General features: G+C 61.8%; 2 protein-coding genes across 3 annotated transcripts; both read left to right on the forward strand.

Annotated features, from left to right (window-relative positions):
* Positions 1-93: 93 nt before the first annotated feature.
* On the forward strand, positions 94-2295 carry TMX2 (thioredoxin related transmembrane protein 2). Of its 2 annotated transcripts, XM_072337761.1 has the most exons (8): positions 97-340; positions 627-687; positions 827-940; positions 1181-1257; positions 1338-1444; positions 1531-1596; positions 1683-1812; positions 1913-2295. In XM_072337761.1, exons 1-8 carry the CDS (start codon positions 152-154, stop codon positions 2057-2059), a joined length of 891 nt encoding a protein of 296 aa, XP_072193862.1. In that variant the 5' UTR covers positions 97-151; the 3' UTR covers positions 2060-2295. The 2 variants fall into 2 exon arrangements, with proteins under 2 accessions (XP_072193863.1, XP_072193862.1); XM_072337762.1 differs by lacking the exon at positions 1913-2295 and having other exon boundaries at positions 94-340; positions 1531-1585; positions 1683-1775.
* A 45-nt stretch (positions 2296-2340) lies between these two features.
* On the forward strand, positions 2341-3204 carry SELENOH (selenoprotein H). Its single transcript, XM_072337763.1, has 3 exons — positions 2341-2593; positions 2672-2817; positions 2896-3204. The coding sequence occupies exons 1-3, from the start codon at positions 2445-2447 to the stop codon at positions 2994-2996; spliced, it is 396 nt and encodes a 131-aa protein (XP_072193864.1). The 5' UTR covers positions 2341-2444; the 3' UTR covers positions 2997-3204.
* Positions 3205-8484: the final 5280 nt, after the last annotated feature.

Here is an 8484-nt window from a genome sequence, read left to right on the forward strand (position 1 = left end):
TGCTTCTCTCTATCCCCGTCATTGGTCCGCGGGGGCGAGAGTTCTCGTCGCCGCCGCTCGCCATTGGCCAGCGAGAAGGAAGTCCCGCCCCGCGCGGACGTCCGGGCGGCCCGCCCAATGGGAACGCGGCGGATGGTCGGCGGAGGACAAGATGGCGGTGCTGGCCCCGCTGCTGGCGCTGCTCTACTCGGTGCCGGGGTTGTGCCGTTGGCTGGCGCGGCCCTACTACCCGCTGTCCGCACTGCTCGCCACGGCCTTCCTGCTCGTCCGTAAGGTCCCGCCGCTGTGCCGCGGGCTGCCCTCGCAGCGGGAGGACGGCAACCCCTGCGACTTCGACTGGGTGAGCGGCCCTGCAGCCGGCATTCCCGGCCGTGCTGTGCCAGGGCCTCCTCGGGATCCGCCGGTGCTGGTGCGGCAGGCGCGGCCGCTCTGCCCGCAGCTCCGACTCGGTTATGGAGGGGAGGCGGGGGCTGCAGGCCGGCGCGGCACGGTGTGGCGGCTCGTCCTTGCGCGGGGATGGCTCCCAGCAGGGGAGCGCGGTTCGGCCGCGGCTGTGCTGCAGGGCCGGGCGGTGGCGGCTGTGGTGCTCAAGGTGCCGCTGCTCACGGCATCTCTCTCCTGTGCAGCGCGAGGTGGAGATCCTCATGTTCCTCAGCGCCATCGTGATGATGAAGAACCGGCGCTCCAGTGAGTTGAGGCTGTGCTGGGGGGGAGGGGGGGGAAGCTGTCACTGTACTGTGGAGGAACAGAGGAAGCAATTGGGGGCAGGGGATGAGAGAGAGCAAAGAGACGTGGCCCCATCTCTGACTTCTTTCCTCCTTCCCAGTCACTGTGGAGCAGCACATTGGGAACATCTTCATGTTCAGCAAAGTAGCCAACGCCATCCTGTTCTTCCGTCTCGACATCCGCATGGGGCTGCTCTACCTCACGCTCTGCATCGGTGAGATGTGTGGGGATCCATAATGCAGGGGCTGTAACAGTGCTCCTGTGTATCGCCTGCCTGAAATGGGGCATCTTGCCTTGTGCTGCTGGTGCTCTTTGTAGACGTATAGGCTGCTCTGGGGAAGGAGGAGCCTCCCTCAGACTAGGCCTGGGTCTTTTGGGCATTCCAGAAGTGGGAAAAAGGAGGCAGAGGCCTCACTTCAGGTGGGCACTGGGCTCAGGGATGCTGTTATTGCAGTGTTCCTGATGACCTGCAAGCCACCCCTTTACATGGGACCTGAGTATATCAAGTACTTCAACGATAAGACCATAGATGTGAGTATCTCCTACCCAGTGTGAGTTGGCCTGGGGTGCTGGGCTCCCTGCCTACCATCCCCTATTGACCGACATGGCAGGAGGAGCTGGAACGAGACAAGCGGGTGACCTGGATCGTCGAGTTCTTCGCCAACTGGTCCAGTGAGTGCCAGTCCTTTGCCCCCATCTTCGCTGACCTCTCTCTCAAGTGAGTGACGCCTGCTTGAGGGCTTGGTGGGTCGGCCCCAGCCCAGCGGTCACTGGTGGCACTCAGAGCTGTGTTCTGTCTCCCAGGTACAACTGCTCGGGCCTGCACTTTGGGAAGGTGGATGTCGGCCGATACACGGACGTCAGCACCAGGTCTGTGGGGCTGAGGGGGTAAAGGAAGGCACCAGGCCTTCCCAGTGCCTTGGTGTCACCGTCTGCCTCTTGCCTTACTCCTGCAGGTACAAGGTGAGCACCTCACCTCTCACCAAGCAGCTGCCCACCCTCATCCTCTTCCAGGGGGGGACGGAGATCATGCGTCGCCCACAGATTGACAAGAAGGGCCGGGCTGTTTCCTGGACCTTCTCGGAGGTACATAAGAGGCAGGAGGATGTTCCAGCCCATGCCCTGAGCCGTGGGAAGTGGGGGTTAGCAGGTCAGTGCTGTTGCTAATGCTGTGCTCTGGCTGCAGGAGAACGTGATCCGCGAGTTCAACCTCAACGAGCTGTACCAGAAAGCCAAGAAGCAGTCGAAGCCACGGGACGAAGGCTCTGAGGAGCCACCCGAGGGGCACGCGGCAGCCGGCCTTGCTAATGGGGAGACTAAGAAGGAGAAGTAGGAACTGCCTGCGTTCTCACATGTCACCACTCCGCCGTCCCCTGGGGCTGGGGACCAGGCAGCGCCTGCTGGGGGGCCCTGCACGTAGCACCGAGCCCGGGGCCGCTGCTCCCTCTGCCCGTGCAGGCGGGGCCCGCGCTGTCCCTGTCCCCGCCGGTTCCCGTGCAGGTTAGAGCCAGGAGCCGGGCCCGCGGTTCGCGCCCGTCCTTCGGCCGCCAATAAACGTCCTGTGCGCGTCCCCGTGTCCGCTCCGTGCTCGTGCTCGCGGGGGGCGGGGCTGCCTTCAGCGTTCCGCGCGCCGATTGGCTCCCTCAGCGGAAGCGGCTGGGAGCGGAGCCCGCCAAGCAGCAGCGGCGGCAGGTCGCGGCGCGCCGGCGGGACGCGGCATGGCTCCCCGCGGCAGGAAGCGCGCGGCGCGGCGCCCGGCAGGAGCGGAGGCTCGGGCGGATCCCCCCGAGAAGCGGCCCCGCGGCGATGCCGATGCCGAGGGCGCTCCCGGGGACGCCGGCGGGCCCCGCGTCGTCATCGAGCACTGGTAGGTTAAAGCCCCCCCCAGCCCGTCCGCGCGCGGGGCCGAGGCCGCGCGGCCCCTTCTAACCGCCGCCTCCCGCAGCCGGAGCTGACGCGTGTACGGGCGCAACGCGGCGGCGCTGAGCGAGGCCCTGCGCGGGGCCGTGGCCGCCCTGGCCGTAGAGATCAACCCGCGGCAGCCCCGCAGGAACAGCTTCGAGGTGTCCCTGGTGAAGGCAGACGGCAGCAGTGAGTACGCGGGGCCGCGAGGAGGCGGTGGGGGGGCGCGTCCCGGCCGCCCTGACCCGCGTCCGTATCCACCCGTAGCCGTGCAGCTGTGGAGCGGCATCGGGAAGGGGCCGCCCCGCAAGCTGAAGTTCCCCGAGCCCGCGGCCGTGGTGGAGGCCTTGCGGAGCAGCCTGGCCTAGAGGCGGCGGGCGCGGACCGCGAGCGGCACGGACCGCGGCACGTCGAGAACGGCGTCGCGGAAGGAGCGCCCATGAAGAGGCGGCACCAAGGGAGGGCATCGCCCCCAGTATCGCCTCCGACGCCGAAGCTCCTCCGCCGAAACGCCGGACCTCGGCGGCCCCCGGCCGTCACCCAGCGCCGTTCCCCAATAAAGCTCTGCGGCTCCGTCACGCGGCTTTAGTGCTTTATTTCAGCGACGCCCGACGCGGGGACGCTGCGCTCTTTTGGCCTAGGAGGCGGGGTGGGCGTTAGCTGCTCCCTAGCCCAGTACGTCCACCTCCCCGCCCGACTCGGACGAGGGGCTGGGACAGACGCACACGGTGCCGGGGGGCAGGCACGGCTCTGCTATCCCCACGTCCACCTCTTCCTCCAGGTCGCCTTCCGTCAGCCCGCCGGCAGCCGGCGGCAGCCACGGTTCCGTCCGCATCCGGGCCTCCGCGGCGACGGGCTCGAGGGAGAACTGCCTGTCCCGCACCACCTCCCAGCCGCGTCGCCCTTCCATCCTCCTCAGCTTCAGCCGCCCCACGGGGTGGGCCGGACCCGCGGCCTCCGGAGGGAGCGGCCGTTCACGCGGGGCGTCCGCCGGCGGGACGCTGCCGGCCCCGGGGCCGAGCAGACAGCTGCGGTCGAGCTGCCGGCGGGGCCCGGGCCGCACCAGGCCGTCCTCCCAAAGCTGCAGCGACTCGAGCACGGCCACGCGGAGCCGGCGGGCGGCCGCCAGCACGTCCCGCACCTCCTCCCGGGAGGCCTCCAGCTCGGCCGTGTACAGGAAACGTACCACTTTGCGCAGCGTCGCGATCTTCAGCCCCTCGAGCTCCAGCACCACGCGGCGCCCCGCGGGGGGCAGCTGGCGGGCCAGGCGCTCCATGAAGAACGGGCTCCACACCGACAGCACGCAGCAGTGCGCGGCCACCACCTGCCCTGCAAGGAACGCGCGCTGTCACGGCCTTCCTCGGGGACAGCGAGGGAGGCTCCTGGGGGACGGATGGGGGGGGACACGGAGGGGGCCGCCCGCTCACCTTCGGCTCGCAGCAGCACGTCGCAGAAGACGTCCGCCCGCTGCTGCTGCTGGTGCAGGCGCAGGAACGCGGAGCGGAGCAAGCGGGAGCTGCGGTACTGCAGCCTGGGGGCGGCCGGCGGGCAGCCCGCGGGCATCCCTGCGGGGACGGCGCCCGCACCTCCCGGGTGCCCTCGGCCGGCAGGGGGCGCCCGCTGCGCTGAGGTCAGACCGCGGCCTTCTCTCGAGCGGGCCCGGGGTGTCGGGACGGCCACCGCGCCGCCTACCTGCCCGCGCGGGTGCTGGAAGTCGCCGCCGGGGTCCGGCGTGGCGGTGGGGCGGGCGAACAGCGGGCACGGGGCGGGAGGCCGCGGGGCCGAAGCGCTTGGCCTAGCGCGCCCGCACGTGGAGGGCAGGAGCGACGGCTCGCGCATGCGCTTCGGCCCTGCCGCACGTGAGTGTCTCGCGTCGCGCCTCTTCGCTCCGGCGTGTTCTGCCCAGCAACAGTTCCGCTATTGGCTCGGCTCTCGACCAATCGCAGCGCGGCGGGAACTTCGTCGGGAAGCCACCTTAAAGCCACCACTGCGATGGCCTCGACGCCTTGTACCGCTCCCACACAGGTGTGGTTACCTGAGTTAGCCTGTCCTGCCTCCCCAGGAGGAGCAGTTTGGTCAGGATGTGTGCTGACTGCACAGAAGCTGCTGCTGTCGTGGTGATGCTTGAATCCATCGGCTCGGGGCCTTGTTTTGGGTGTGCGTGTGAGAAACAGCACCACCACAGCCTGCTGATGCCTCTAGGGGAGACAGACGTACAGCTAAACACTGGGCAGGATTGAGGATGGGAAAAGTGGCCTTCGTGCAAACGACGCTGCCTGCTTAGAGAACTGGAAATGCATTTTGCTGTTTTATAAAGCATCCATTGTAAAAACATCTGCGTCAATCGCTCCACACACACACACACACACACTACTAAGAGCTGTAATGATCCCAGCCCATAGCCTGGAGCCTATCCTCACAAACAACCAAAGTGGGTGGAAGTTTCGAGGGCTGCAGAAGAACGAGAATCAAGACGATGCTATAGGTTTTAAATCTACAAAGCTTCCTGCCACCAGTTAAACGTGGTATCATCTCCTGTGGCTTTACGGATGGGTTTTCCTGTGTTTCGACATGTAAGGGTGCAGAACTGGAACAAACCACAAAAGAAAGTAATTATGGGTCTAAACCAGAGGCTCTGGGGTTGGTGGCAATCTTTCCACTGACCTCGGGTGGCTTTGTGTCCAGCTGTACATACCAAGGGAAACAGTAAAGCACGTAATTTCATATCAGAGTGCTATCATATGCTCGTAAAAATAGAGAAAAAGAGAGCCATACTGCTCTGCCCACTGCAATCCTTTGGAATTATAGTAATCGAAGCTGTAACTTGACAAGCTTGGATTCACTTGGGACAGATGGATACAGTTATACAGTTATTGATTTAGGGGCCTCGATGGATTTCAGAGTATGCTCCTAGCCTCCCCTGCTGCTTCGTGATGCTTTATATCGTGCCTGGGCCATGCTAGAGCTGTGGCAGTGAGAAAGAGACTCCTCAGCAGCCTGTGGCGTAAGCAGAAGCTGTGACTGGGAGCCTGCAAGTGGGAGGATATCAGCGGTGAAAAGTGCTTTTCAGCTGGGTGAGCCAACCAGGGCAGAGAAGGCAAAGGAAAGCCGTGGAGGCAGGACAAAGCTAAATTAAAACATTCCAAGACGCTGATATCAGAGGGCTTCCTCTTGTGACCAGCAGGCTGATCAGCAGGTGAGGCAAAGTCCCAGTTCCTGGAGAAGGCTGTATCTTCGCTGCATGCTCCTTGTTGACTCAGAGGCAGGACTTGGTATCACCTTTCTCCTTTGCTGGTGGTGCTGCGGTGCTTGCTCACCCCCCCCTGGGGCAGTGACCAAGGCAAAGCTGGGCTCTTCCCTCTGTGTCACTCAGTGAGGAGCACTCTTCCCTCTCCTGAGGCCGTCCTATGGGCAGGAGTGAGAAAAGGGTGAGTGATCTGGGTCTGCCCCGGTCCTGAGACACACCGAAAGCTGAAAGATAAGAATGCAACCTATAGGGCTGGCAGACAGCTTTGAAAGCTCTGTGCTCTCTTGAGCTGACAGGAGTCAGGCTGCAGGTGACGCAGGATGGACAAAGGAGCATTCAGGTGCATTAGTTACAGTGTGCAAAACAGCTCCTGCACGTCCTACTGCCGGTGCTGGCCAGGGAAGAGGAAAGCAAAGCATTAAAGGGCAAAGTCCACTCTTACTGCGTGATCTGCTCCAGCCCACAGAAAGTGCTTTTCATGCGCAGCGTGGCACAAACAGCCCTCTGCCTCTTGGGCCCACTGTGGGCGATGGGAACTCAGTGTTTTGCACAGGCAGCCCCATTCAGACCGCAGCGATCTCACAAACTGCTGTGTGTCTTGTGACAGTGGCCGAGACAAGGAGCCCAGCTCTGGGAAAGAGTGGAAATTGCATTTCCTGGAAACAAAGGAGAGTACGTGAGCGGGGTGGATGGTGGAAAAGCTGATGCAGGCCCCTTTAGTTGCACTCGTTGCTCCCTAACACTGTGTTTTCGGACCTGACAGACCCACAGAGTTAGCGACACAAAGCCTGGACCAAGTGCAGGTGGCAGCCCTTTGCTTTGAGGCATTTTTAGTGTCTTGCAGGGGCAACACTGATCCCTGGCATGCAGAATTCTTCTCCTCAGCTCCAGCAGCTCCTGGTGCTGCCTCCCCTCCCTCCTTCCCTCCCTCCCTCCCATGGCCTTGTCTGCCCTTAAAAAGTTACTGATATAGGATCTGGTGATACCAACAAACACTCCCACTGTAGATAGAGTCTGCACACAAAAGAGGCATTTTATTAGTGCAACTTTTACTAGCACTCAAAGTTAAATAGCCCGCACTGGAAAAAAAACACTAACACCCTTTTGTCCCGTTCACAGGATCCTCTCTTTATATACCAGCATCCATTCGCTGCCAGAATTTGCTGGCTACATCTTGGCAGCATACAGCAAGATTCTCTCCTTTGGTGCTCAGAAATTGGTCGCTGGGGCTGTATGTGTGCAGAAGTGACCCTCGCTACTGGCAGCAACCTAAGTGCAAGCTGGTTATCCTGGCTTGCTCTATAGTTTATAGGAAGAGAGACGCTGCCATTGAGCTGGTCATATCCTTCCCCAAGTCTCCCAATCAGCAGAATCTGAGCTGATTTCTTACAGAGAAGGGAAATTCCTATCTCGGGTCTTACTCAGAGCTGCAATCCTTTTCCATTAACATCCCCTTTTGCTTCTGTTACTAAACTGCAGCGCTGAGCTTTCTCATTTCTCCATTCTTAGGAGGTATCTTGCACGTCGCTTGCATCTACCGTGGAAGGGAAGGCTGAAGAAGCGAAGGCTGGCACCCAAGACTAGGAAGAGCACCAAAGGTGGAGAGAAGGACACACTGCTTAGTGCAGACATCTGACAGGTGGGGGTTTCACTGCCTGGTGCCACACTTCCCCTCCTGCAGGGGGAGGCCAGCAACCTGCTGGGATTCCCACAGGAAAGGGGCTGCGGAAGAGCCTTGTTATCCTGATGTAGAACAATGCGGCCCATCTCTGAACTGCCCACGCCGGGCCTGGAGATGGCAGCCCCCTCTTCCTCCTGGCCCGCACCGCTGAGGAGCATTGCTCTGTCTGATAAACAAGTTGTCTTGCTCTGTTCCGGTGCTAGCTGCCTTGTTTGGGCGTCTCGTCTGGAAAAGGCATCAACAGCGCTGCAGGATGAAAGGGGACGCGTAAGATGTCATTACACCCAATTACTGTAAAAGGGCAAATTTTCCCATGTTCGTAACAGATCTTTTTCTTCCCAGGAAGCAGTAGCATGGACTCATCCGCCACGATACTTAACATTTAAACGAGCACTATCTGCTGCGGGCTGAGCCCAAGCCCAGGGATCAGGGTACAATCTTCCTTCAGAAGTGAACGCACATTACTGGGTGTCCCGGCTGCTGCTATTAGACCCCGTCCAGCTCAGCCCCGCAGCCCTCAGGACAGGAGGTGCTCACCCAGCTTCAAAGCGACACGGCTCCAGCCCCAGTTCAGAGCTGGCATGGTGTGTGACATAGGTGTGTTCGCAGCAGCGCGTTTCATCTTGGACGAAACTCACTAAAGACTTTAAAGGCTGTAAAATCTCTGGGCTCATCGGAATATAGGGTTGGAATGCCAGCAAGATAGCAGGCACGCCAGAAGGCTGCCCCAGGCTGTGGCACCGGTGACCACCTACTTGCTGTCGGTGCGATGGCAGCCACCCGAGTGCTGAGGCGTGCTGCCTGGCTCCCCTAGCCCACAGAGGGGCAGAGGCTGGGTTCTTAAAGCACGGGGCTAAGGGGCCCTACGCGGGCTGAGCGGTGGGGGCAGAGGATCCTCCCGGCTGCAGAGGCAGGAGCTGCTGCCCCG

This window comes from Excalfactoria chinensis, chromosome 5 (assembly GCF_039878825.1).
Source record: "Excalfactoria chinensis isolate bCotChi1 chromosome 5, bCotChi1.hap2, whole genome shotgun sequence".
Lineage (NCBI taxonomy): Eukaryota > Metazoa > Chordata > Aves > Galliformes > Phasianidae > Excalfactoria > Excalfactoria chinensis.

What these genes read in the sequence shown, in the direction of transcription:
- TMX2 (XM_072337761.1), top strand. Translation starts at nt 152, where the DNA reads ATGGCGGTGCTGGCCCCGCTGCTGGCGCTGCTCTACTCGGTGCCGGGG. An exon ending in GATGAAGAACCGGCGCTCCA is followed by an intron (nt 688 to 826) that starts GTGAGTTGAGGC and finishes CCTCCTTCCCAG; the next exon opens with TCACTGTGGAGCAGCACATT. An exon ending in TACACGGACGTCAGCACCAG is followed by an intron (nt 1,597 to 1,682) that starts GTCTGTGGGGCT and finishes TTACTCCTGCAG; the next exon opens with GTACAAGGTGAGCACCTCAC.